This window comes from Excalfactoria chinensis, chromosome 19, assembly GCF_039878825.1.
Source record: "Excalfactoria chinensis isolate bCotChi1 chromosome 19, bCotChi1.hap2, whole genome shotgun sequence".
Classification (NCBI taxonomy): Eukaryota; Metazoa; Chordata; class Aves; order Galliformes; family Phasianidae; genus Excalfactoria; species Excalfactoria chinensis.
In genome coordinates this window covers 5,762,075-5,788,932 of record NC_092843.1, presented here as the reverse complement: position 1 = coordinate 5,788,932, position 26,858 = coordinate 5,762,075, and the positions used below count along the sequence as shown (strand labels likewise).

Here is a 26,858-nt window from a genome sequence, read left to right as displayed (position 1 = left end):
CTGAACTCAAATGAACCCATGCAGCGATATAAAGACCCTGCTATAAAACTGACAGCTGCAGTCAACGGGCCTGACCTGCACTCAGTGAACCGAGCAGGAGAGACACGGAGCGACTAAAAAGAGTTTCTTGCTCTTCAAAGAGCAACCGGATCGAACGAGGAACGGGCCGAAGCTCTGCGGAAACGGACCCCGCTCCCCCCGCCCGGCCCGGCCCGCAGTCTCCGGTCCTTTGGCGCCACCTCGCGGCTGCAGGCGGAACTGCGGCCGGGATCTCCCGCTGCCCGCGGAGCCGGAGCGGGCGCTGAGTTGTCGGATGTTCTGACCTTTATTCAATAGCTGGCAATGCGAGCAGGAGCGGAACGCCAATTCAGCCGGATCCAAAGAAGCCAGGCGACCTGCAGGGTGAACTTATAGAGTCTACATCCAACCCGCACCTCCCCTGGTGCAACGCGAGGTCATTCCCATAATTGCTATTACCTGGGAGCAGAGACTCTTATCCCGCCACAGCCTCCTCTCAGGGTGCTGGAGTGAGCAGCAAGATCTCCCCTGAGCCTCCTCTTCATCGAACAATCCCAATTCCCTCAGTCGATCCCCACTAATCTTGTGCTCTGGATCCTTCACAGCCCTGGTGCCCTTGTCTGGAAGCATCCCGAGGGCCTCCAAGTCTTTCTTGTAGTGAACACGTAGTCAAGGTGCAGCCTCAGCAGTGCTGCAGGTCATGGGGAAACCTGAGAACACTTATGTGAGTCTAAACACTGCCCCTGCCTGCCCAATCGAGAGGCTGCCCTGCAGCTGGGCTCACTGTAGCCTACAATCATTAGCATGCTTTGCTATATATATATATATATATCTATGTATATGTACATACAAACAGCAACCTTCTCAGCAGTTGGGTGGTTACACAGTTTGAAGATGGCTGCTCTGGGATGTCCCCAGTACAGCAGTGCCAAATCCCAAATCAGTGCTCCATCCATCCCCGGGCAGGGCACGATGCTTAAACAAAACTCCATTTCATTGCGAAAGGCTCTTTAGTTTCTAATTTAGCTGGATTTTGAACTCAGCTCTGTGCTCCAGCTGGTTCCTCACCAGTCACGCATGCATTCCTTTAAACACGTCCATGCTGAGGTATCAGGCTGCCTGAGCACAGAGCTGGGGGTCTGAGCTGCTCACATTCAATGATGTTACACTCTGGAGGAATTTGACCCTACAAATTCATCTCCCTGGTGTTGCAACACATCCGGGCTGTTGGGGGAGCCGGGTTCAAGGCCAGCCTACCTTTGACCTTCACCATCTGGATGGGGGTCCAGCAGATGGGCCCCATAAATGCCACAGGGCAGCTGGCACCGTCCCTATCCCTGCTATGGAAAGGGATGGAGCAAACATGGCAGCGTGAGGCTCAGCCTGCCTCATCACAGCCCCTCTGTGTGTGTTCGGCTCTCCATTAGCCCAGAGCCTGCAGGTACCACTGCAAAGAACCATTAATATTGGAAAAGGCCTCCAAGGTCATCCAGGCCAACAATGTTAGGTCCCCTTTAAGCCTGACGAAGCCAGGTTTTATCCCTTTTCCCCAAGTTTCTGTTGGTTCTCTTTGCCAGAACAGGATTCCTTTTGTCCCAGCAGAATCACGGCAGACTTCAAAGGGACTCACACACTCAGCTTGTTGGGGACTGAATGGCACCATCAGAGCCTTATCTGTCCCCTCCTACCTCCAAGCACCACAGGAACCCTCCATCCATCCGGCAGTGGATTTGTGACTGCCAGGAGGGACGTCCATCACCCACTGCTGACTTCTATGGCTTCACAGCTGCCCCAAAGGTGCAGATTTGCAGATCCTGTTATCTCAAGGGTCAGCTCACAGTGGGATCAGCCACTGTGATGCCCAGATTCTATTATGGCACATAAAGTCCATGATTCACCACCTATGGCGATGATTCACCACCGCTGCAAGCACTGCATGATGTCACACCTTCGCCAAAGGAGCAAAGGGGAAGGTGAAACATTAACGAGGCTTTCCATTTCTGGGAGCTGACATCACAGCTGCAGGTCACAGAGGCAGCGTATGAGCAGCTACAGCTTCTACGTATAAGCAATCCTCCCTTCCCACTGTAATTTTCCATGTGTTGGAGATAGATTCGGGCACAGCTACTTGTTTCCAAGCCACCTGCACATAAGCAGAATTTCACCTTTGTAGGAGCACAGAATCATCCCAGTATGGTCCCACCATTGGCAACACCAGCTGGGCAGATGGGGGATCCCTGGTTTGGAGGCTGAGAGGTGAAGGCTTTAAGATGTGCCAAGGGATGTTCCGAGTTGGACAGTAGCAAACGTTTCTTCTTTGTGAGAGCAGTCAGTAGAGTCTGTCCCAGTGGCACAGCTGCCCAGGGAGGTGGGGGAGTCCCTGGAGGTGCTCAGGAACCGTGGGGATGTGGCACTGAGGGACGTGGTCAGGGGGCATGGGGGGGGGGGGGGGGGAATTAAGGTGGAATTAAGGTTCTTAGAGGTCTTCTCCAACCCGAATGGCTCCGTGATTCGCTCTGTGATTCTATGACAAGCCCTTACCGGCGGGGAATCCACAGGGTGCTGATGGCAGGGGAGACACTGCCGGGGTACGTGCTGAGAAATCCCTTTGTCTTCGATGGGCAAACCTTGGCCACCAAACCCACGTCCTCCTGCTTGTGGGATGGGGGGGGGGCACAGATATGGGGGTCCTCATGTACGAACGATCCCCCTCCCCATAAAGCCCTCTGGGCTCTGACTCCGCCTACACGTGAGTGTGTGTAAGGGGGGGGGTGGCTCAGCCCCGCTCTCCGCGGCGTGCCGACCCGCACCGCCCCCAGCCGGCAGCCCCACGGCCCGGGGGCGGGGAGGCCGTGCCCATAGTGCGGGCGGGCGGCCCCGGCGGAGCGGCCCCATGGCGGAGACGGGCGGGCTGACGGCGCGGTGGCTGCGGGCTGCGCGGCGCCTCCTGCCCGCGGGGGTCCGACGGGAGAGCGGGGAGCTGGCCCGGCTGGCGGGGCCGGTGGTGAGAACCGGGGCTGCGGGGCGGGGAGCGGCGCGGGGTGCGGGAGGGCCCGAAGAACGGAGCTTTCCGCGGAGCCGGCGCTGCTCTGAAGCGCTTCGGTGCCGCCTGCCAACACGGGCAGGGCTCGGCTGGAGTCAAACCGCTGCGGTTCATCCCTCAGCCGTCATCCAGCTCGGGAGGTTCCCTCCCAGCCATCTCCCTACCCCGGCAGCGCGTTGGGAGCCCGGGCCTTGCTGCTGGCCCCATGCTGCGTGTCCCGAGCCCTCCAGCCCTCCCGGTAGACATCGGGGAGATGTCCTTGCTGACACCCACGTGGCCCCGACCCGACGGTGCAGCAGAGGAAGTCACAGCGGCTTCCGTTCCTGTAGTGGTGCCCATCAGCCCCTCAGCGCTTCCATCCCCTGCTTGGTGGGCACAGAGAACCTCAGAGCAAACCTTAGTGCTGTTTGCCAGGTGTAGCTGTCATGTCCAGCCCTGCGCTGGAGCACTCACAGAGGTACAGAGCTCTGCTGCAGGGATTACTCACAGCTGCCTGGACATGCCGAGGCCTGAGACAGTGCAGCATCAGCAGGCAGCAGTGAGAGGTTTGGTTTGGTGCTTCCTCAGAGCTCACAGGAGCCAGTTCTTCAGCAGCTCTGGAGCCTGCAAGGAAGACAGGAGTGTGAGCAGCCCCCAGCCGGACCCACCTGCCCTGGGGTCTCTTGCTCTTACCATCCTCTTCCAGCTGTTCCATGCTGCATTGGGGTTGACCTCTTGCCAAAGAAAAATGAGGTCCTGAGCTCATTGTCTGTGACAGCATCACCAATCCTTGCTGGAGAGGAAGGTGCAGGAGAGGACACTGTGTTTTGTGGGGCTGAACTTTCCCCGGATGCATGGAAGTGCAAGAAAGCATTGGGAGTTGTCATTTTCCTTCTCAGCTTTTGTGACGGAAAAGGAGCTTTCCAGGGGAGCCATTAAGCCTCAGCTAAACAAGGACATGTAACACCAAAATACCACCCGGGTTTAAGGACAAAGCCACCAGCAACCTTGGGGAAGCTTGAAGTTGGTTCAGACCCAACTGGTCGTGGCCCAGCTGCAGGGGAAGGGCTGTGCTCCTCTGTCCCCATGGTGCTCACTTCTCCATCTCCTCTTCCCATTCTAGTTTGTAGCCCAGCTGCTGGGGTTCCTGATCAGTGTGATCAGCTCCATATTCTGCGGCCATCTGGGGAAAGCTGAGCTTGATGCCGTGACTCTGGCTGTGTCTGTACGTATTGCTCTGCTTATGATCCGCTTTGAAACATGAAAATGGTGAGACATCAAAAAAAGGGGAATAGAAAAGAAGAAGGGGAAAAAGAAAAGCCCTGTAGAGATGCTGATCTGAGGATTCATTGCTCGCAGCCTTGATGCAACACAAAGATTGCATCCACCAAATCATTCCTTCCTTTGCCCAGAGCAGAGGCAGGAGATGTGAGCTGTGCAAGGCCAGCAAGACCTAGTTGTGTGTGTGGTGGGGAGCTGCACTGTTTGTAGCCCTTTAGCTGTTCATCTCTTGCTAGATGTTCCCTTTCACATCATAACAGGGAACAGACTATTTAGGTAATGTGAAGGTATTACTGTGAAAAACAGAGCAAGTCTGGAAGCTTCCCAAAACACTCACAGCAGGACGGTCTCTCTTCCCAGCTGGGAGGGACGTGATGCTTTGGGCCACATTCCCTGTGATTCTCACTTACCCAACTCACTCATGTCTCCTCCAGGTCATCAATGTGATCGGCATCTCCGTTGGTTCTGGTCTGGCCTCGGCATGTGACACGCTGATGTCCCAGGTTGGTGGCAGCTCCCCGTTCCTTGTTGGGTTGGCAGTGTCTCACCTCCTGTGCAGTGTGGGTTTCAGACACAAAAGGTGGGAGGATGGGTAGCAGAAGGAAGCATAATCCACCAGAGAGCCAGATAAACCCAACCAGCCTGGTGGTGGCCATTGCTGTCCCAGCCTCGAGCATTTGCCCTCACACTTTAGTTCCCCACAACTCTTACTTTGGTCCTCTGTCCTCACGTAGACATATGGCAGCAAGAACCTGAAGCAAGTGGGCACCATCCTGCAGCGAGGGATCCTCATCCTGATGCTGTTTTGCTTTCCTTGCTGGGCGATCTTCATCAACACTGAGCAGATCCTCCTGCTCCTGCGGCAGGACCCCGAGGTCTCCAGGTCAGAGTGAGGTTGAGTGTGACCCTTCTCTGACCAGCAGCACATCAGGTCTCAGCCCTGCAGGCCCTGAAGGTCAGGCCCATCTGCATTGGCTGTTTGGCTGTGGCTGGGTTGCTGCATAGTGTTGAAATCAAGGCTCTGTGGAGCTCAAATACAACTCTGCTTGGTTTGGCTCTTGCTTTCCTGCCTCGCTAATTGGCTGAACATCTCTCTTTCCAGGTTAACGCAGGTCTACGTGATGATCTTCATTCCAGCTCTTCCTGTAAGTTGCTGCTGAAGCTCTTAGAAGCTCTGCATCCCTCAGTGGCAAATGGGGAAAGGAGGAAGGGTCTTTGCTCTGTAGATCACAAGGCAGCATGATTTTGAGCCTCCTAAGCCTTAATGGATGCACACTGGCCAGCAGCTGCTGGACCAGCAAACATGCATTCCTTCGTATTAGTGTGCAGAGGCTTTTACTGCAGGCCACGTCTCTGCACAACAAGTTACAAGCTCTGGACATTGGAACTGAGTGCTGCAGTCAGCTCTGTGATAAAGGCTGCAGCTCACACACGTGCAGCCACTGAGCTCTCAGCTGTTATCTGCCTCTCTGGAGAAGCTCCTCTAAGCTGGAGCTGTACTCCAAGGTTAAAATCAAGCATAGGCACGGGAGCGTGGGCAGCATGCTGTGCTGTGGCACCCTGACACATCTGTGCAAGAGCTGTGGGTAGTATCTTGCTGTAGGTGTTAAACTGTAGCTGGCCACTGAACCATAGTACAGCAGTGCTGACCAGGTGAATTCTGACTCTTGCAGGCAGCGTTTCTGTACCAGCTGCAGACAAGATATTTACTAAGTCAGGTATTGTGTAACCGGGCTGTGGGCCAGTTCCTAGGAACGTGGATAAGGTTGGGGATCTAAGTTCATCCTGTCCTGGGGAGAGCTGGGCTGAGGAATGTGTGCTCCACAGCCTGCAGCTGGCTCTGCGGGACAGGAGGAGCTCGTGGGAATTGCCTTTGGGTTGCTCCATCCTCTTGCTGCTACCTCTGAACTCTGCACTGAGCTGATTGTGCCAACTGTTGAGCCCTGCACGCTGTCTAATGCATGTCTAATACAATCTGATCTTACCTGAAACAGAAGCCACTTTCTTGGCTTGCTCCTCAGACACTGATGATGGTATTCCCAGTGTTTGCTGGATGGTAGCTTGGGTCGTAGCTGCAGGCTTGGGATCTTGGGCAGTGCCGGAGAAGCAAAGTCTAAAGTCTCTCCTTGTCTTCCAGGCAATCATTTTGCCTCAGATAGTGACAGGAATTGCAGCCAACATCCTCAATGTGGCCATGAACGCCTTCTTCCTATATGCACTGAAGCTGGGCATGGTGTAAGTGTGAGCAGAGGCAGTGACAGCCTCTCCCTGGGTGCAGGGCTTTACTTGGGGTTTACCTTGGGTACCATGTGCAGCAACCCGCTGTCCCCAGCCAATCAGCATGGAAAGATCAGGCCAGGGGGGGTCTGGTCCATCTCTGCAGCAGGGATAGGTGCCTGCCAGCAGGTCTGGAGCTGAAAAGTGGGTGAGGGTGTTGTTTATAATCAGCCTGTTTCTCTCCGCAGGGGCTCAGCCTGGGCCAACACTGCTTCACAGTACACTCAGGCCATCCTTCTCTTCCTTTTTGTGTGGTGGAAGAAGATCCACGTGCAGACATGGGGAGGTAACTCTTCAGAGCTTAACCCTTCAATAGACCAGTGCCTGGCCCTGGGGATGTGGCACTGTCACCAGCACCTGGCGTGTAGGTCTGATAAAGGGATTACCATCTCCTCACTATGGGAGAGGCTGTAGCCATGACCTCAGGTCCTTTACTGTGGCCTCAAGCCCATTCCTGATCACCCCACCTTTGGGATGCTCTGTGGTACAGCAGCTCTAGGCTGGTGTCCCACAGCATCCCAAGGAGCTGTGGCTGGGATGCTGTCTTTAGAGCATCCACATGACCTCATGGCTCCCATTCAGCAAGGAAAAGGAGGATCATGCACTCGTGTTCCTTCACCCCTATGGTGCAGGTTGGACCAGAGACTGCCTCCTGGACTGGGGCTCCTACATCCAGCTGGCGCTGCCCAGCATGCTCATGATGTGCATTGAGTGGTGGACCTTTGAGATCGGGAGCTTCTTGGCTGGTGAGTCCAGATTCTCTTTCCGTGGCTCAGCAGAGCATCTTCCAGCCATGCCTGCTCTGGTGGCTGTCTCGTGAGTGTGTCCCTGAGCATCTCCTGACAGCAGCCTCCTCTGCGGGGTTGATTCTGCAGTTTGCTACACGTGTTAGATGGGAACCCAGTAGTCACTGCCTCCCTGTCAGCAAAGGAAAAGTTAATGAAGCTAATTTTGACTTAATTAACAAAGTGCTCAATCTTTTCCAGGGCTGCTCAGCGTGGTGGAACTGGGTGCTCAGTCTATCATCTACGAGCTCTCCTCTGCAGCATACATGGTAAGGACTGGGTGCACAGAACTGGGATCAGCTGCAGATTCCCTGCTGGGGAAGAAGACAATTGTTGCAGGCTGTTGGCACTCACCTCTTCTTTATCTGCTGCTACTCAGGTGCCTCTGGGCTTCAGCGTGGCCGTGAGTGTCAGAGTGGGCAATGCCTTGGGATCAGGGGATGTAGTGCAAGCCAAGACATCCTGCATCACTGCTCTGCTGTGCGCAGGTCAGCCCAGGTCCTTGCAGAGGGGAATAAAAGAATTATTAGCAACAGGTTCTATTCACCTCTCACAGGGCTGGTGACCACCCCCCAGCAGCCCGAGCCCATTTGTTCAAATAACTCTGTTTGGACAGGGTGAGACTCTGGCTCTTCTGCACTGTTAGAACCCAGTGCAAAGGCTTGGATAGATAAAACACACTTGAGCATTCTGTCTTCCACCTCCAGATGGTGGATGGAGTATCAAGGGGAAAAGTAAGGACAGCAGCCTTGTCCTGTTCTGCAGTAACACAGGGAGGTCTGCCAAGCCCCATCCCCATCACATGGAGCCCCTGAGGTCTGGACCTGTTCCGGAGCAGTACATGCAGCCTTTGAGGTTCAATTATTTCTTTTTCTTTCAGGAGTTTTCGCTGTGGTGGTTGCAGTGTTACTGGGCACCCTCAAAGACGTGGTGGGCTACATCTTCACCAATGACAAGTGGGTTGGCAGCTTTCTTTGGAGTTTTGTTACCGTTTTGGGTAACACGATCTGCCCAGGAGCAGCTCAGAGGCTGGGATCAGGCTTTGCAGCTGGCCCAGGGGATGTGTGAGAACCAGAGCGCCTTGAGAACATGCCGTGCTGCTTTCCCTGATCAGTACGTACCTTCTTTCCAACAGGGAGATCGTTATGTTGGTGTCCAAAGTGATGATCATCTTTGCTCCATTCCACCTGTTTGATGCAGCAGCAGTGAGTATCCCAGCATGGGGAGCGATTCCTCTCTGCAAGAAGAGGCACAATGGAGCGTGCCAAGCTGCCTTTATCTCTTTCTTGATCTCTTACAACGATACAGAGAAGCAAACTGAAAAATAACCATCACAGCAGCAGCTTGCATCACCCATAGCACCTCCACGTGCCCTGTGCTTGCAGGTGCCTCTTGGCATTGCAGCAAAACAACTCTCCTGTAGTTCTCAACTTCTCCCTCTTCCCTGCTGCTTTCCTTAGGCAACCTGTGGTGGTGTGCTGAGGGGCACAGGGAAGCAGAAGCTGGGGGCCATCGCCAACGCTGTCGGTTATTACGCTGTCGGTTTGCCCATTGGCATCTCACTGATGTTTGCAGCCAAAATGGGGGTGCTGGGTACGTGCACCCTCTGCTCAGCAGTGCAGGGTTGGCTCTGTATGGCATTTTGACCATGGTGGGGTTTCCATCGGCGCTCGCTAAAGTTCATTTCCATTCTGGCAGGTCTGTGGGTAGGGATGATCGTTTGTATCTCTTTGCAATCCCTCTCCTTCTCTGCTTTTGTCATGCGCATGGATTGGAAGAAAGCTGCAGAAGAGGTAAGGCTTGTGCTTCCCTGCAGTAGCTCTTAGTGGGTGTTATACCAGTTTTTGCCCCAGAACAGCAGTAAAGTTGTCTGTGGGGAGCTAAAGTGACACCAGATCTGTCCTCTTCTGTAGTGCTGGAGCAGTTTGGTGCTAAGCGTGTTTGCTTTGGGAGGGTCAGGGAGGAGGCTCGGGTTTGCTTGGCTGGGCAGCACATCTCTGCTCTGAGAACGACAACACTTTTGTGTGTGCTTTTAGGCTCAGGTCCGAGCTGGTCTGAAAAAACAGCTGGAAGATGTGAACTCCAATGGCACAGCTGCTAACAAAACATCTGCTATAGGTACGTACCTCACAACAGGGAAGGAGCACAAATCCTCCACCCAGCCCTTCCTCTTCTTGGCTGTGGTGTCTGTCCTTCCAGCCCCAATAGCTGCAATGAGCACAGTGTCTGGTGCTGGTCCCCGTTACCTTATCACCACCCTGGCTGCTTCAGGGGAGAGACAGAAAACACCTGCATCTCCCTTCAGCCCTGAGCCTTTGGAGAGGACCCTCAGGGCTGGGTGGGGTGCAGATGGGAGCTCCTGGCTTTGCAGCTCAGCTTCCCTACAGCTCTCACCTCTCTTGCACAGATTACATCTCTGTAGACACAGACAATGTGGAGACCACGGTGCTGCCTGACAGCATGGTGGGAGGAGGTGAGAGGCACCCAGACAACCAGCTCATCACTCAGGAAGAGCCAGCGGATGTCTCTGCTCCTCCTGCTGTAGCGTGGAGGGCCCTGATTGTCTGCCGGGTGCTGGCTGCTGCTGCTGCCCTTGCTGTGCTGCTGGTGGGTGTGCTGGTCCGGCTCCAGACAGCCCACAGCTAGAAGCAGTACCGACGTGCCACCAGGGAACTGTGCAGGAGGGCACACAGTGATGCCCCAGGAGGATGGTGCAGGAAGTAATTCTCCCTCAGCCCCTTACAGAGTTCACTTTGCTCCATTTCTGATTATATCTTGTCCCACGCACATGGTTTTTAAAGGGGTTGAGCTTGAGATCTGGTCCCTTCTCCAGCACTGCCTGGGGGATGTCACTCTGGGAGGCTGGAACCTACCTTTGGGGTGGCCAGGGGTGGAGAAAGGGACCTCGTGCTGCCATCCTGCTTTCTTCTTGCTGGGAGTACTTGTCCAAATCATTTGCTAATGGCAGAGGCCCAGACTGCCTGCTCAGTGTGGTCCTTTGCACACCTCAGGGTGTCCGAGCCCACTGTTGTGCAAGGCCCATTGTGTTGGAAATGGGCTGACTGCTCTGCTAGGGCACTGGGCGCCAGCCCTGCATGATCGGCACGTGGCCTAAAGCAACTCTTCTTTGCACTTTTGTAAGGTGGGATTTTGATACAATAAAAGTTTTCTGAGTAAATGTTGTGCTGTTAACAGGGTGTGAACGTGACCCCGGTCATTGGCACTGCTAAACTGGTTGAGGGGAGGCGTGTGCTGGTCTGTGTAGATAACCAGTTCTCATGAGAATCACCTTAAACACTAACTCCTCTAAGGCCTCTAAGTCCTGGCCTCAGGGGTTTCAGGCTGTAGAAGCAGTCAGGGGTTTGTGCACCTCAACTGCTGCTGGTTCTCACTGGGGATGGTGGTCTGGTGCTGCCCAAGGGATGCCACGTGTGCTAACAGCACTGCCTGCCCCCTGTATGAACTCTCCTACCTGCAGCAGTGATGGTGCTCAGCCCTCAGAAGCAAACAGCAACTCCAACGGTGCAAGGCATCTCCTGGCACGTAGCACTGGGTGCCTGTGGGTGAGATGGGTCATACAGGAGCTCACAGCAGGCATTAACCACAGCCTCAGTGGGCTGTCCCCAGGTGTGGGAGGATGCGACAGGTCGTGCCCTGCTTGCAGTCACTGTTGTTTTGACACCACAGCCCAGGAAGAGCAGGACGAGCATGGAGCCACTATCTGCTCTATGCAGAGCAGGGGCTGCTCCCAGTGCAGCAGCTCCCAGCCATTGCCAGCACCGTGTGCTGGGTCCGGGCAGGACGCTATATTTGGCCTGGCAGAGCAGCGCTGCTGAAACCCGACGCGGCCGCGCTGTGCGGGACAGGCAGCTGGAGCCAACGGGGCCGGCTCGTCGTGGCCAACGCCGAGCTGGGATGAGAACGGCCCAGAACACTCGCAACCAGCCGCCAGCAGCGGGCGGACCCGCGGACACTCCATCTCTGCTGGGACAGGAGGACGACCTTCTTGCCTACCGGACACGGCAGAGCAGGGTACGAGGGCTCGCAGGTTTGCACTGCGCTCCTGGGCTCCTCTGCAGTGGGACACCGGGTCTGCGCTGCCCAAAGCCCCGCTCCCTGCCCTGCCCGTCGCTGCCGGCCGCACGCAGCCAAGCCGGCCAGGCTGAAGTTCACCCCCAGGTTACACATTGCTCGCCCTGTCCGGGCTGCGGCACCCGGCGGCTTTAACAGAGCGCGGAGAAAGGGAACGTTTCACTCCCGGCAGAGCGGCAGAATGAAGCGGCCCGAGGAGAACGGCATCGGCGACGGGACAGCTGGGGGCGGCAGGAAGAAATGCCGCTGGATGCGGCGCCTGATCCCAGACAGCTTCTGGGAGGATGCGAAGAAGCTGCTGGTGCTGGCGGGGCCGCTGGTAAGGACCCAGGGAGGGGAGCAGCCGAGGGCTACCTGACACGCTGCCCTCCTGTCCCCACCACCCGTCTCCATCTCCGACCTCTGCATCTCCTCTCCCCACGCTCAGATCCTGATCCAGCTGCTGATTTTCCTGATACACCTGGTCAGCTCCATCTTCTGCGGACACCTGGGAAAGGTCGAGCTGGCTTCCGTCACGCTGGCCATCGCGGTGAGCGCGCTGTGGGGCTGGGATATGGGGACGGGTGGCCGAGACCTGCAGGCAGAGGGAACAGAGGAGATTTCAGCCTCCTTTGAGCTGTTCTCAACTTAAAAACCTTCAGTACTCACTCCTCTCAGTTTGTATTCCCATTTCCAGGTTATAAATGTCACTGCCATCTCTGTAGGATACGGTCTGTCTTCAGCATGTGATACCTTGATATCACAGGTGGGTGTCATTGCCACGTGCCCTGGGGCCACCCAACAGGGTTTCAAGCATCACCTGATGCTGCTGAGCTCCAGCAGCCATCCCATAACCGGGAGCACTGAACTCCAGAGGAAATACTGAGCCCTTCCCAGGAGCAGAGCTCACGCCGTGCTCTCACCCTCAGACCTATGGCAGCAGGAACCTGCTGCGCGTGGGAGTGATCCTGCAGCGTGCCATCCTCATCCTCCTGCTCTGCTGCTTCCCCTGCTGCGCTGTGCTCCTCAACATCGAGCAGCTCCTGCTGCTCATCCGCCAGGACCCCGAAGTCTCCAGGTTGGGCAGCCTCCAGGGAACACTGCTTTGGTGGGGTGCTGGTGGCCGTGGCCCTCACTGATTATGCCTCTTGTGTCCCCCAGGTTAACCCAGCTTTATGTGATGGCATTCATCCCTGCTCTCCCAGTAAGCCCTGGCTGCTGGCCATGTGTTTTACATCCTTCTGTCCCAGCACCGGTCCCAGCTCACGCACCCATTTGCTTTCCAGGCGGTATTTCTGTATAACCTGGAGACCAGGTACCTGCAGAACCAGGTGAGTCCCACACCCTGTGCCCATTCAGGCTCCTCACAGCTGAGGGCTCCCCTAACCCCACACCCATAAAACACCATGGGGAGCCCTTGCAGAGAAAACCATCCCTCTTCCCAATGGACGTCCCATCACTGTCCCCATCTCGGAGCTATACCTCCAATGCCAGAAGTTTCCTTTTGTTGTTAAAGCTGTGGGGATGGGCTGCTGGCTGGTGGGGTCTTCCCTCATCTATAGCAGCCCCCATTCACCCCTTGTTGCAGATGATCATGTGGCCTGTGGTGCTGAGCGGGCTCATCGGCAACATAGTCAATGTGATCGCCAACTCCGTCTTCCTCTATGTGTTCCACCTGGGGATTGTGTGAGTAATGCCTGCAGGGGGAAAAAGGAAACAAAAAGGTCATTTCTGGGGACACCACACCATCAGCCATGGCTGGTGCTCCCAGGGCCATTAGGCTCCAACACCCCACACCCAAGAGATGTGAGCACGATGCCAACAGCCTTTCTCATTTCCTTTCCAGGGGTTCTGCCTGGGCCAACACCATTGCTCAGTACTCTCAAACCATTTTCTTGTTCCTGTACATTGTAGGCAAGAAGCTCCACGCGAAGACTTGGGGAGGTAAGGCACCTCCCTCCAGTTTCTGCTTTACGCAGGCGTTCATCAATCTGCTGCTGTTTCTTTTGAGTGAGCTCTGTTAGTGCTGGAGGAAAAACATTAACCCCAGCCTTGGGACACTGTGCTGCTCCAGTGGCAGCCCGGCATGCGTTGGCGGTAACCATTAATTGGGGAGGAAGGAAGCCCTTTGTCGAGGCGTTGTAGGGTTTGGCCCCAGAGCCGGATGAGCGCAGGCGTAGGCATGAGGTTGTCCTCAGGTGCTCTGGTCCAGGAAGGATGAGCTGAGTGTTGCAGCTCAGCTTGTATGTGCAATGCTTCACAGCTAGAGGTCACACGGAGCCCGTGAGAGCTGTGCTGGGGGGCTCTGCTAATAGCTCCTGGGGGCGATATTTGGCCAGTCTGGCTTCCATCAGGATGGACCATCTCTGTAGAATCATTAAGGCTGGAAAGACCAGTAAGATCACATCCAACTACCAACCCATGCCTGTGATTGCTCTAGACCATGTCACTCAGTGTGACATCTTTTCCTGAACACCTCTAGAAACAGTGACGCCATCACCTCCCAGGCAGCCCATTCCAACAAACCACCACTCTTTCTGAGAAGAAACCTTTCCTAATATCCAACCTAATATCCAACCTCCATCCCCTCTTCTCTCCATAGGCTGGTCCAAAGAGTGCCTGCTGGAGTGGGACAGCTTCACCTCCCTGGCCATCCCCAGCATGCTCATGATGTGCATTGAGTGGTGGACCTATGAAATCGGCAGCTTCTTGATAGGTCAGCAGAGAAGGGGGGGATGCCAGGGTGAGATGGGGCACTGCGGTTATCACAGGAGCTGAGCACCTGAACCTCCTGCCCCCAGGGCTGCTGAGTGTCGTGGAGCTGTCAGCACAGTCTGTGATCTATGAGGTGTCCGTCGTTGCCTTCATGGTAAGTGATGGGGGTTCAGGGTTCAGATCAGGCTCCCTAGGGTCAGTCCCAGCTCAGATACAGCCAAAGCTCAGCTCCATTCTCTACATCCCCCCTCCCCGTGCTCAAGTCCCTCCTTGCTCCTTCCTCCCCTTGGACTAGATGACCAAAATTAAGCCTGATGCTCCCTTGTCCCTCCTGCCACTGTCTTTACCCCTTGTGGCTGCAGATCCCCCTGGGGCTTGGCACAGCTGCCAGTGTGCAGGTGGGGAATGCTCTGGGTGCCGGTGACATCGAGGTGGCCAAGAGATCCTCCTCCACCAGCATGCTCTGCACAGGTCAGCAGCAATGCTCTGCCCCATTCGCTCTCTGCCCCAGGCTCCCTGTTGCTATCAGGATGCACTCACCTCCTTGTTTTGCTTTCCAGGTGGGTTCTGCATTGCTGTAGGAGCCATTTTAGCTGCCACAAAGGACGTGCTGGGGTATATCTTTACCAATGAAAAGTGAGTGCCCCCAGCTCCCGGCCATGGATGTTTGCTCCCAAAAAGAAACTGCTGGCTCTTTGTCTGCAGGGAGATCATCGACTTGGTGGCCTCGGTCATGCCTGTCTACGTTGTCTTCCACTTGTTTGAAGCCACGTGTGTAAGTCCCTGGGGATGCTGCTACTTTCAGCTGGATGGGGCAAAGAGAAATGAGCACAGGGACACGGTTTGCTGGGCATGGTGGTGATGGCTGACGCTTGGACTAGATAATCTTAGAGGTCCTATTCCAACCTTAACGATTCTATGATGGGAGGCAGGGGAAGTCTTGTATTCAGGGCTGATTCACTGCCCCAGACTCAGCCCCATCCTGCTCCCTCTCCCCGCAGTGTGCCTGTGGTGGGGTGCTCAGGGGCGCAGGCAAGCAGAAATTCGGTGCCATCCTCAACGCTGTGAGCTACTATGGTGTGGGGCTGCCCCTGGGGGCCGTGCTGCTCTTCGTGGCCAGGATCGGTGTCATAGGTACTGCCCCCTCCCCCCCAAACCTTCCAGATGGATGTGGCTCCCTATGGCTCCTTCTGCCTGGCTCTGCAGTGCTGTGGGGACTGGAAGCACTGGGGCAGACTGGGACAGTCACAGTGCACCACTTACATCACCCTGGGGAAGGCCACTGCTGCAGCTCTGCTGGGCATCCCCATCCCCATCCCTGGTGATGTCCCCATTCCTGGCTCGCTGTCCCTTCTCAGTTGGGTCTGCCTGGTGACAGTGCCCAGCTGACACCCGCATGCCCCCGGCAGGGCTGTGGCTCAGCATGCTGGTCTGCGTCTCCATGCTCTGCACCTGCTTCCTCATCTACATCTGCCGCATGGACTGGAGGAAGGCAGCCGAGGAGGTAACCATGTGCTGCACCCACCCAGAGGGATGGGATGGCAAAACCCCAGGGCTCCGTGTTTGGGACCACGGATGCTCCTTCATGTTCTGCTTCCTCCCAGCATGTGCCTCGAGCTGCCCCTCTTTGCTAACAGCTCTAAGGTTCCCACCAGCTTTGGGGCACCGGGGGAATCCTTTACTGTGCCATATCTGGGCATACAAACGTGCATAGGCACTGCAGGTGGGGATCCCCCCCTTTGCTGACCCCACCGCCCCTCCAGGCTCAGCGCCGTGCAGGAGTGACCCCGCAGCAGCCTGAGGAGCAGCACCAGAACCCCGAGCCCCACAACAAGGGGCCACCCCTGATGCCCCACACTCACCTTCCTGCCGCAGCGGTGCGGGGCTGCGTAGGTACGGCCGGGGCTGGGGATGACGGCTACGTGCTTACGGTGCGCAGATCCCCGGCGGAGGTTCGCGGTGACCCCATCCCATCTCATTGCAGCGGGAGTGGATGCGCAGAACGGCGTGGTGCTCACGGGCATCACCAGGACGGAGGGTGCCAGCTTCCAGGAGGAGCCGCGGGGAGCGCTGCAGGGCGCTGCGCTCAGCCGGGGGCTGATCCTGCGGCGGGCATTGGCGGCGGCCGCGGCCATCGTAGTGCTGGCACTCGGCGTTGTAATAAAGCTCGTGACCAGCAAACACTGACCTGCAGCAGGGCTCAGGGACTTGGCTTTGGGGACCGAAGCCCCTCTTGGCTGATGGATGCGCAAAGCACAGACCGGACTGCACCTTCACGTCCCGTAGGGTTCAGCCTTTGGCAGCGTCTCATCGGCTCCTGCTTGGGAACGGCCCTGCAGCTGCTCCAACACCAGAAGCACCGTTCCGGGCTGCTACACCGAGCAATGCAGGCTTCCCCTTCCTGCCTATGCTGCAGCTCTCACCCACTGATCGGAGCTGTGTGGCTCACACCACTGCTCTGACAATGCCAAATAAAGAATGAACTCAGCTGGGCTTGTCCTTCAGGCACTGCCTTGGGACACCCTGACAGCTTCTGTGGTGAAACGAGGCTTTATTCGGCAAGGATCAGGCCTGCAGTTCATAGAAATCCCATTGCAGGTGATTGCCAGCTGCTCAGCCAAGGGCTGTCCTGTCCATAGCACACACTGCTGGGCTCACTGCTGACAAGGCAGCTTTATGTAGGGATCATACAGACGTTACACAGCCAGGCTCAGTAATGACTGAGCTTCCTCTGACACAATTCCCCCATGCCCAATGTTTCCATGGGCTCCTATCTGCAGCGTGGGGCAGGAACTGCTCCCTTCCACCTGCACCTCTGGGACATGGCTTATGGTTTCAGGCTGTAACAGCACAGCAGCAGACTGAGTTACCTGGGGTTCCTTCACTTCTACCTGCTGAGTTCATAGAGAAGAAACTGTAGCGAAGAAGTTCAGCAATAGGAATGCAGGATGAAAATGATGGGTTATGGCTCTGCTGGGTGCAGGGAATCTTTACCATAGAGCCACAACGTCCAGAAGGACAGGCAGGCTGAGCGCCCCCAGGGGGGAGCAGAGCCCCACAACAAGGTAATGGGGTGGAGGAGAGGGGCAGGTGATGCTCAGGGGACACAAAGAGGCACCACTCACCTGTATCACCTGCCAGCACAATGCTCAACACCATCAACCCTGTGCAGTCCTTGTTACATTGCTTCCTAAGGTCTCGGCCCAATCCAGCCTCTTCTGAGTGATGGGAGGACACCGGACTTTGTTCACTCCCTCCATCTTCAGGTCCTTGATCATGCAGGAGTGGCGGTGGGGGAAGGTGCCACAGCTGTGCTTGCCATAGTGGGTGCCCATCCCGCTGCTCCCTGAGACACAGAGCACGGCCAGGTCACACCGCAGCCTCGGTGGGTCCGAACCCTTGCAGCCCCAGCAGGGCTGACCACCACCCACGTGCAGCCAAAGGGAGAACTGCACAGCCCCAAACCTTGTGCAGATCCACCCTGATGGACGCCAGGATCTCCCACTCCTGCACTATCCACTCCAGGTTCCTCAGCGGCTACAGGCTGAGCTCTGGCAGCTGGCTCTGGCCCTGATGGCAGCTCTTACCCAGCCCATGACCTCCACCATCCTCCCCATGGCTGCTCAGCGCTGCGGGGAGAGCAGCAGAACCCATCACAGCGCAGCGCCTGGGCACAAACTGCTGGGCAGCACAGGGAACACTCAACACGATGCCACCGCTGAGTGATGTCGCACATGGAGCAAATCTGCTCTCCTCCTTCCCTCATACCCACCCCAGTTTGTCCTTCCCCATCCTCTGCCACAACTGCTTGCCAAGAAAGTGGTTGATCAGTTAAAGAAAAAGAAGAAAGGGAAAAAGAAAGTTACCTCGGAGCAGTTTGTGTTCCAGCCAAGGTCTTCCCAGGCGAGCAGGCACAAGCCCTGCTCCTGCACAGCGCTCTCCTCCCATCGGAGGATGTTTGGCCCCAGCCCAGGGCCCTATGCCATACAATGGTCCCTTCACCCAGCCATCCCCTTGTGCTGTGAGCTCACAAGCATCAAATCACAGCTTGCTGCTCTGTGTGATGGAAGTGCTGCTCCTTCACTGCAGTGCTGCTCAAGCACTGGGCACCCTCCAACACCGCACCCAGCCTCAGCACTGCTGAAGGCGTGAAAGCAATCCCACTTGTCCCAGGAGGGCAGACTGAGTGCAGGTGGGACACACGTATGGGATGGATTGGCACAGAACAGGGGCAGAAGCGGCCCAGCCAGTCTTAGTGATCCTTCCCCGACAGCAGGAGGGCACCACGCTGCAATCTGTGCTGCTGGAGGTGCACGTGAGGCAGCTGCCACCTGAACACACGTGCCATGGGGTGGCACCGGACAGGCAGGATTCCACAGGGGATTGCAGTCACTTACCACACCTGCTTCGTTATTTAAATTCTTAGTATTTATTTTGTATTTGTAAAATAATTCATTACAAAGCACGTGTGGATTTTCACCAGGCGTGAAGAAATCCCACCTACTGCGCAGCGATCACAATTGGCTAAGAAATGCATTCAGTAATCACTTCCGGATTTCCTTTAGAGAACGTCTGCAGGGTCCTCCCACCTTCAATTTCCCCACTGTCATCTCCCCAAGTTAGAACAGGTCCCATGTCATAACCCAGTGCAAGACCGCAGCAGAGCCAGAAGCTCAAACACATCGGGGGACACTCAGCAACTGCTGTCCCCTGTTCAGGGGTCCTCTGTCATTAGTAAAATACAGACATGGCCATGTATCTTCTTTCTAGTCCTGTAATTAGCAAATAATTGCTGTGATCTGCCCCACAGCCCCCAAAAGGAGTCAGCCTGCACCACCTGACAGGGACCCAGGAATATTTCACCCCAAATAGATGGCAAGCAGGAACCTCACCCCATTTATTCCTAACCAATGCTATCAGAGCAAAGCGTGAGCCAGCACACCAGCAGCACAGCCTGTCTCACACCTGTCACCAAGAGCAAGGCTGGCTGGAGCACAACAGAACTGCAGACTGTCCCCAGAACTGCAGGGAAAACACTGCCAGAGCAATTACAGCTGAAACGTGAGCTCCTGTTTGTCAGTGGATGAAGCCAGGCAGTTTGGTGTAAGACAGGGGGTGTGTGTTCCTGGAAGCAGTGCTCTGCAGCACACAGGGTGGTGTCAGGTGCTTTATTTCTTGCTCTTCAGTTCTCCTTTTGAGAGCTTGTATCCACTGGTCCCTCTGTTTCAGCATGGCTTGTTAGTAAGCAGGAGTCCAGACCTCCTCGTGATTAGTGCCTTCCCAAGGCTGCTCTGTGTGCTCAACAGCTCACAGAAATAACCCAGCTCAAAAGAAAAACAGGACTGAAGTGAAAGAAACAGACATGAAGTGAGCACCCAAAATATGACTTGCACGCAGGTTATGGCACCTTCTCCTCTCCTCAGTAGAAAGCCATCTGTGAAAGCAAAACACAACACCACCCACCTGTAAGGGGTTTGCTGAAACAAGACCAACTTCCTTCCTAGAACAGTCTGAAGCAACCCCCCCTCTCTCCCTTTGATGTCCCCAGGGTGTCACCACATCCAGCTCGCCTGCCTCCACCCCTGGGCATGCATGCACTGCTGGTTATATCAGACACTGCGTGAGCTGGGGGGGGGAAGGCATTGCTCCCCAGTGCCAGGAAGAGCCTCCCCATGCCCCACATCCACTGCTCTAACAACGCTTCACCCAACCTCAACTAGGTCTGCACACAGGAAAAGAGAAAGGCTCCTACCTCACTGTAACAGCAACAGCAGTGCTCTGAAACCTGCTCCTCCTTACCACACACTGAGCCAGCCCCGCCTCTGAACAGCCAGCAAAACCAAGAGAGCTTTTCTCTTCAGCACAGGCTGGTGATTCTGAGAAAACCCAAATGATTTCAAGGTGCTGTGAGCATCCCCATTCACTGAAGCCTTCACCTAGACAGGGCTTGCTTCCCTAGCTGTTACTTCAAGGCCAGTCATTATGGGCTCTTCCACCTCCTCCTGGACTCAGCTATGTAGGCTGATTATTTCCTCCTGCTTGTTGAGCTCCTGCACTTCTGATCACAGCAGTAACAAAGAACAACAGATCGCTGTCTCCTTTTTCCACAGCAGCTGCTGCCCTAAGTCTAGCAAATCTCTGGAGCAGGAAGATGTGCAGCTGATCTCTGCAGGGAGCAGCCAGCACAGGTGCACACAGTGCCTGGTCAGTCAGCTACAGAGAACCAAGAGCAATCACACATGGGAGACTCAGACCTCACTGCTCCACCTCAGGAGGCAACCCGAGTCCCCCAGCCATGCAGTCACTGGCAGCAGGATTCTGCTCCCTGCAGAGAGAACATCCCACCCTTCTGCAATACCCTGTTGGAGACAGGGAAGGAAAGGGAAATAATTAAGCTGAGGCCAGTTATAGGTTGCAACTGGGCAAGGAACAAGAGCTTGTCATAGATTTTGGCCTTACACCACAGCCTTCCTTCTGCACGGCCCTGACAAAGGAAGCCCTGAAACTGCAATCACATCTAGAAGAGCTATCTGAAAAACAGACCACCCCTATCTGTATCTGCAGGGAGCTTTGCGCAGGTGTCACCATCCAGGACAGAAAGAGTACAGCAGGCAGGGAGATTTCTCTGAGGACATTTCTGTCCTAGGTGTCATTAGCAAGAGTGAGAAACAGATGCTGATCACTTCAGATGGGCCAAGCATAAATGTGAGGAGACAAAAAAAACAACAACAGGCCAGGATCTAAGAAAGGGCTGAAATCACAAAGAGAGGAAGTGCAGAAGGTACAACAAAGTGCACACGCACTCAAGTAGAAAGCAAAGAGCCACAGCTCACCTTTACTGCCACTGCTGCTACAATGCCCAGCAGGGTCAACACGATCAGTCCCACACGGCCCTTGTTAAATCGCTTCAGAATAAAGAATTTGGCCCAACCCAACTTCTTCTGGCTGCTGGGAGGGTACCGGACTGCGTTTGTGCCCTCCATCTTCAGGTCCTTGATCAAGCAGGAGCGGTGGTGGGAGAAGGTGTCAAAGCTGTGTTTGCCGTGGTAGGCACCCATCCCACTGTTCCCTGAGACACAGAGCATGGCCAGGTCACACTGTGGCCTCAGCTGGTCACACCTTTAGGCCACTTGTGGCCACCAGCAAATCAGCCACTGCTGTTCCAACAGGCAGCAAGTCAAAATGCTTAAGGAGGAGCTCCGGTAACTTACCAACACCACCAAAGGGTAAGGTTGAGAGGAAGAAATGCATGATGACATCATTTCCAGTAACGCCTCCACTGGAGGTTTCTGAGATAACTCTCTTGATTAACTGAAAGAAGAAAAAACAACAGTAAAAATTACAAAGGCCCAGAAGAGACTGGCAGGACTGGGAGGGGAACATGGGCCATCAGGACATCATGTTAATTTTCCCTCACTGACAATGAAGCCAAGCCCTCTCTTAAAGGGGTGCTAAGTGAAAAGTAAAAATTGGAAGGACTAGAGCTCTTCTCTACAGCAAGATACTAAAAATAGCAAAACCATGAACACAACACGCTGATCACCCAACAGGAAATTCAGCTGCTATCCTTCTGTTTCATAATGTCATGCAAATCCTGAGCCCTTCAGCATGCACCAGGCAGCTCTGGGAACACAACACACGAGTCAAATACTGCAACCCACATACAAACAACAGGAACCGATGCAGGTCCTGTGGGGAGCTGTGCTTGGGACTGCTGCATGGAGAACCAAAGCGTGCAGAGCCAGCATTCTGGAGTAGGAGGGCCCTGACCCACCTTCTTGTCATTGGAGAAGACATAGAGGGCAAGCGGCTTCTCCCGGCGGTTGATGAACTCGATGGCTTCATCCACGTTCTTCACAGACACAATGGGCAGGACCGGCCCGAAGATCTCCTCTTCCATCACCTTGGACTCCGCAGTAACATCCGTGAGGATGGTGGGTGCTGAGGTGGGCAGGAAAGGCACTGAGCAGGGCCACAGATGGGGCCAACACAGGACTGGGGGGTCGCAGTCTGGGTGTCACCCCCCACTTCCCCTGCCCAACACCCGGCACAGGTACCTATGAAGCAGGAGGCCTCGTCAGTCTCTCCCCCATGGGCGATCTTCTGCCCTTCCAGCAGGCTCATGATCCTCTTAAAGTGACGCTTGTTGATGATCCTTTCGTAATCTGGACACTTCTTCACATCCTCCCCGTAGAACTCCTGCCACAACACAACCAAGCACTTGACACACCTTCAGCTTAGCAGCAGCATTGGTGCTGCCAGGACAGAAACTGACACCTCTGTGGTTAGAGGGACAACTGCCACAGCACGAGAGCCACCAAGCTCACCTGCAGTGTCGCCTTAATGTTCTCCACCACCTGGCTCTGGATGGACGGGTGGCACAGGATGTAGTCTGGAGCAATACAGGTTTGCCCACAGTTCATGTACTTCCCCCATGTTATCCGCCTGCAGAAAAACAGAGAGGGGTTCTCTGCCTTGTCCCTTCTAATGCCACCAATGTCAGCAGGACCACTCAGGAACCTACGGTCCCTCAGAGCCCACACACATCCCCCTGCCCCACTGCTCAGCCCCACAGCAGGCTGACCTGCAAGCAACAGCCAGGTCGCAGTTGGTATCGATGTAGCAGGGGCTCTTCCCACCCAGCTCCAGGGTGACGGGTGTGAGGTGTTTGGCAGCTGCTGCCATCACGATTTTACCCACAGCGGAGTTCCCGGTGTAAAGGATGTGGTCAAACCTCTGTGTCAGCAGTTCTGTGGTCTCAGGAACTCCCCCAGTGACCACCGGGTACAGCTCCTGCACGGACAAACAAAAGCCATGCGTGTACCTTGATTTAAAGCAATCAGATCAAGTGAGCAGCTGGCTGTGAGGCCGTACCTTCTGCTCCTTCCAGCTAAATGAAATTTTATTTACCATGTTATCCCAAAGAAACTGAAAAAAAACTGAGTTCAAGAGCAGAGCTGAGTCAGGCTGAGGAGCTGCTTCCACACTTTAAGACTTGGAGCATAAATGACCAGCAGGCACTCCCTTTCCTCAGCTCTCACTCCCCACCTACATTAAACACTCGCTGCCCAGAAAAACACACATGCTGGGACTGTGCTGTCAAGAGGAAAAGTCTGAGTGAAACGATGCAACAGACATCAAACAAGAAGGGAAAACACATCAGGCTACCAGCACAGTAGGATGTGAATGCCAGAGCCAAGTGCTGCTAAGCAAGCAGCCTGATTCACAGGAACAGCACAAACCTACAGGCCACATCCCAAAAAGGAGTTACTGCAGAAAGAAACACCTGCACAGCCCTGAATGCTACGATGAACACCAAAAAGAGGGCCCTGCTGCAGCAAGACTACGAAGGCACAATAAATTACACGAAAGCAGGAAGAATATAGCAGCGTGCCTGCATGCTCTACAACCAGTTCAAATATCTCCCTTTCTCCGACCTACGCCCTTTTAGTGATAAGGGGCAAATAATTCAACTCTAACCCACATCAACCACATGATACCAAGGCAGATATATCCTTGAGGTACCCAAACTCCAGGCACCAAACTGCACTCACCCGGTCCAGATACTGAGGGAGGATGTCGGCGATCAGCTGGGATGTGTGCTCACTGACCTCCGACGGCTTCACCACCACCGCATTGCCTAGGAGACACGCACAGCCCTCGTGCTCCTCTCAAGCCCCTCTCGTGCCCCCCACGCAGACCCCCACACGGGATGCGGGCTGCGGTGGCGGCTCCCACCTGCAGCGATGGCTCCTATCAGAGGCTGCATGACGAGCACGAAGGGGTAGTTCCAGGCCCCGATCACCAGCACCACCCCCAGCGGCTCGGGTTTGATGTACGCCTCGTCCCGCAGCGTCAGGAAGTTCTTCTTCACCGGCCGAGGGGCCGCCCACGATGGCAGCTTCTCCATGGCCAGGGCCAGCTCCCCCAGCACCCCCATGATCTCGTGGCTGTACGCGTTGTGGCCGCACTGCAATGACACGGGTCAGGATAGGCCGAAAAGCTCCCACCTCCCACACCCGAACGGCCCCACGAGGAGAATCCCGGCTGCCCCACGGCAGGAAACGGCTGTGTAGGCCGGGAGCTTAAAGCCCCCCCAGCCCCGGCTCCGCGCAGCACCGCCACGGCCTCCGAGCCAAACACAACCCCGCACCTTGTGCAGATCCGCCCCGATGGCCGCCAGGATCTCGGGCTCCTTCTCCTGCACCATCCGCTCCAGGTTCCTCAGCTGCTGCAGCCTGAACTCCAGCGGCCGGCTCCGGCCCGACTTGAAGGCGGCTCTCGCCCGGCCTACGACCTCCGCCATCCTCCCCATGGCCGCTCAGCGCTCGCTCACGAGTCTTGGCGAAAGTTTAAAGAATTTACCACACGCGATAGATCGCAAAGTTCCGACCGGGAGGGGGCGGCACGCAGCGGGGAGCAGCGGGCAGTGCCGGGACCGGAGGGTCCCTCAGGGCCGAGGGGGTCCCCGCACCGACCCCGGCCCGCCCGCGCCCCGCTCACCTCAGAGCGGCCGCTTCCGCCTTCCGGTCACGTGACAGCGGCACGGACCACCTCCCCCCTCCCAGCTGATGGAGCGGGGGCGAAAGGAAAGGGAGAGAGAGCGGGACCGAACCGAGCCGAACCGAACCGAACCGAGCCGAACGGAGTGATGGCCGCGGCTCAGCGCCCTACCTCGGGTCGCACCGTCAGGGTTTGCTCCCTTCGCTTACAGCCGTCCGGCAGCTCCGCGCGGGCTGCGAGCTGTGCCGGGCTGAGCTGTCGGTGCGCCGGACCGGGGGCAAATTCCACCCGCGGTCCCTTATCGCAATGGGGCAGTGCCGCGGGGCGGCCTTCCCTCCCTGCTCCGCTCCGGCCCGAGCAGCGCCGAGCTGGTGTAGAACGGCGCAGTGACACGGACGGCCCGGTTACTAACCCCAGTGCAGCTCTCGTGTGGGATACACGGGGCAGGAAAACGGGGAAGGAAATTAAGACGAGGCCGGGCTTATTCCAGTGAATTAGTCCTGCCCAAACCTGTTCCGCTGAGAAATGCACGGGGGTTATTTGGAAATGACGCTCCCATTTCAGACCCAGCAGCTCCTCAGGCCACGTATCTGACACACCTACAGAGGCCACGTTATCGTTGTGAATGCTGCTCAGCCAAACCCATACCCAGCCGAACCCACAGCCGCTCCCTCCCCTCTGCACTGCTCCCCCGATGTCTGTTGCTGGCTCTGCAAACAGCACTGCTGTCCCCCAGCCAGCACGGGGACGTTGCACAAGCTATTGCACAAATCTCAGCTGTAAACAGTCTGCTGGGGAAAGGAATGACAAGAGCATCTGGCAATACTTGCTTGCAGGAGACATTATGTGAGAGAAAAACAGGCTGGGCTCCACGGAGCCATCGCACTGTGGTACACGGGAAGCTGGGTTTGCACTCACAAAGACACAAGCAGGGAAAGTGGGAACTTTCCCTGCGGGAGATTCACCTGATGAGAACATGCTTGCCTTGCTCCTGTTAGCATCCCTGCACAGAGGTGACACCAACTCCGCCACACGCCCCACTGTCTGAAAGTCCAACAGAAATGAGATAAGGAGTTAACACTGCTGCAACTGGAGTAAAAGTCTTTGAACTCTCAGAGTGGGGCAATACATTGTGCCCTGGGAAGCACTGATGCAACTTACCCTTTGCAGTCAGCACACCCCCAAGGGAATGCTTGCAAGATCAGGGAGGCTGTTACCTACCTCGCTTTTCCACCATGGCCGTATTCCAGAGTCTGCTCTTCTGCATGTAGAATTCTCAGCCTCCAGCCTGAGCATTTCCATTCCCACTGCAGTACTTCTTGTGCTTGGCATCACATGTAGCAGGCAAATGTCCCCCCTCTTGTCTTATCCAGGTTTGCCTTGTGCCATGCTTTTGCAGAAACTTGGTCTTAAGGCTCCTCGGCATTGGCAGGAAAGAGAGAACAGAAGCATGATGCCATTCTTTGGCCCTTGACAGGGCCATCATGTAGCCAGTTATGGTCAGAAGACAAGCTGAGAGTGTTCTCTCAGCATTGCAGAAGATCACTTGAGCCTCCCTGGAGCAGCTGGGCGAGATGCATGGATTTCAGAGAAGCCTGGGGTCTGGAGTGAGATGGAAGAAACCCTGCAGGCAGCACCCAGCACAACGCGTGGTCTGCAGCGAGCTCCTCACGCCTTGGAGCTGACAGCATCTTCTATTTTTATTCAGTCACTAAGAAACAATAAAGGAGGGAACTATTTATGGGGAAAGTAATTAACTCCAGAAGAATCAGGAGGTAAGCAGTGCTGGGGGCTGTCTAATCCCTAGGGCTTTACATAAAGCAGCAGAAGACATTTTATTGAGAAGCCGAGCTTCAGATCCCCCCTTCCTCCCTCCACTGCAGCAGCCTCCTGCTCCTGCTTCTCTCCTGGAGTCAATTATAGCAAAGCACCACGGTGACAGACTCCTACCCTGCGTTAGGCTTGGACAACACGTCTTTGTGCTGCTCCTTGCCCTGCTCACAAAGCATTCAGCAGAGCCTGGTGAAGGAGGAATTTCGTTTAGGAGATAAGCAATGCAGTATCTCATTTCAGGAGTCCACAGAATGACACAGCTTATCAATAAATGTTTCATCAGCTCACACACAGCGTGCTGACACAACCAAGTTTTCAGCAAAGCTGGCAATGCTCAACTTCTGCTTAAACAT

The 26,858-nt window shown here is 55.6% G+C and overlaps 3 protein-coding genes across 13 annotated transcripts; 2 read left to right on the top strand and 1 right to left on the bottom strand.

Annotated features, from left to right (window-relative positions):
- Positions 1–2,853: 2,853 nt before the first annotated feature.
- LOC140260786 (multidrug and toxin extrusion protein 2-like) lies at positions 2,854–10,558 on the top strand. 2 transcript variants are annotated; one of them, XM_072353458.1, is made up of 17 exons: positions 2,854–3,022; positions 4,164–4,265; positions 4,756–4,824; positions 5,056–5,204; positions 5,424–5,466; positions 5,995–6,039; positions 6,459–6,556; positions 6,787–6,884; positions 7,231–7,344; positions 7,585–7,652; positions 7,763–7,871; positions 8,264–8,339; positions 8,519–8,588; positions 8,844–8,976; positions 9,082–9,176; positions 9,420–9,501; positions 9,791–10,558. In XM_072353458.1, the coding sequence occupies exons 1-17, from the start codon at positions 2,912–2,914 to the stop codon at positions 10,027–10,029; spliced, it is 1,701 nt and encodes a 566-aa protein (XP_072209559.1). In that variant the 5' UTR covers positions 2,854–2,911; the 3' UTR covers positions 10,030–10,558. The 2 variants fall into 2 exon arrangements, with proteins under 2 accessions (XP_072209559.1, XP_072209560.1); XM_072353459.1 differs by lacking the exon at positions 5,995–6,039.
- A 615-nt stretch (positions 10,559–11,173) lies between these two features.
- Positions 11,174–16,697, top strand: LOC140260783 (multidrug and toxin extrusion protein 1-like). Of its 4 annotated transcripts, none has more exons than XM_072353453.1 (18): positions 11,174–11,415; positions 11,648–11,794; positions 11,903–12,004; positions 12,152–12,220; positions 12,384–12,532; positions 12,616–12,658; positions 12,741–12,785; positions 13,043–13,140; positions 13,301–13,398; positions 14,057–14,170; positions 14,256–14,323; positions 14,532–14,640; positions 14,730–14,805; positions 14,875–14,944; positions 15,171–15,303; positions 15,579–15,673; positions 15,933–16,062; positions 16,154–16,697. In XM_072353453.1, the coding sequence occupies exons 1-18, from the start codon at positions 11,299–11,301 to the stop codon at positions 16,354–16,356; spliced, it is 1,866 nt and encodes a 621-aa protein (XP_072209554.1). In that variant the 5' UTR covers positions 11,174–11,298; the 3' UTR covers positions 16,357–16,697. The 4 variants fall into 4 exon arrangements, with proteins under 4 accessions (XP_072209554.1, XP_072209556.1, XP_072209557.1 ...); XM_072353455.1 differs by having other exon boundaries at positions 11,289–11,415; positions 12,180–12,220; positions 16,154–16,473; XM_072353456.1 differs by having other exon boundaries at positions 11,324–11,415; positions 11,614–11,794; positions 12,180–12,220; positions 16,154–16,473.
- Positions 16,698–18,577: 1,880 nt separating this feature from the next.
- ALDH3A2 (aldehyde dehydrogenase 3 family member A2) lies at positions 18,578–26,281 on the bottom strand. Of its 7 annotated transcripts, XM_072353597.1 has the most exons (13): positions 25,894–26,032; positions 25,638–25,716; positions 24,323–24,509; positions 23,908–24,139; positions 23,724–23,809; positions 22,754–22,962; positions 22,497–22,614; positions 22,227–22,368; positions 21,944–22,110; positions 21,381–21,480; positions 21,003–21,238; positions 19,922–20,045; positions 19,480–19,603 (listed from the first exon to the last, which is right to left on the bottom strand). In XM_072353597.1, the coding sequence occupies exons 3-12, from the start codon at positions 24,482–24,484 to the stop codon at positions 19,965–19,967; spliced, it is 1,533 nt and encodes a 510-aa protein (XP_072209698.1). In that variant the 5' UTR covers positions 24,485–24,509; positions 25,638–25,716; positions 25,894–26,032; the 3' UTR covers positions 19,480–19,603; positions 19,922–19,964. The 7 variants fall into 7 exon arrangements, with proteins under 7 accessions (XP_072209700.1, XP_072209702.1, XP_072209701.1 ...); XM_072353599.1 differs by lacking the exon at positions 19,922–20,045 and having other exon boundaries at positions 18,578–19,603; positions 25,894–26,281; XM_072353598.1 differs by lacking the exons at positions 25,638–25,716; positions 25,894–26,032 and adding an exon at positions 24,844–24,951.
- Positions 26,282–26,858: the final 577 nt, after the last annotated feature.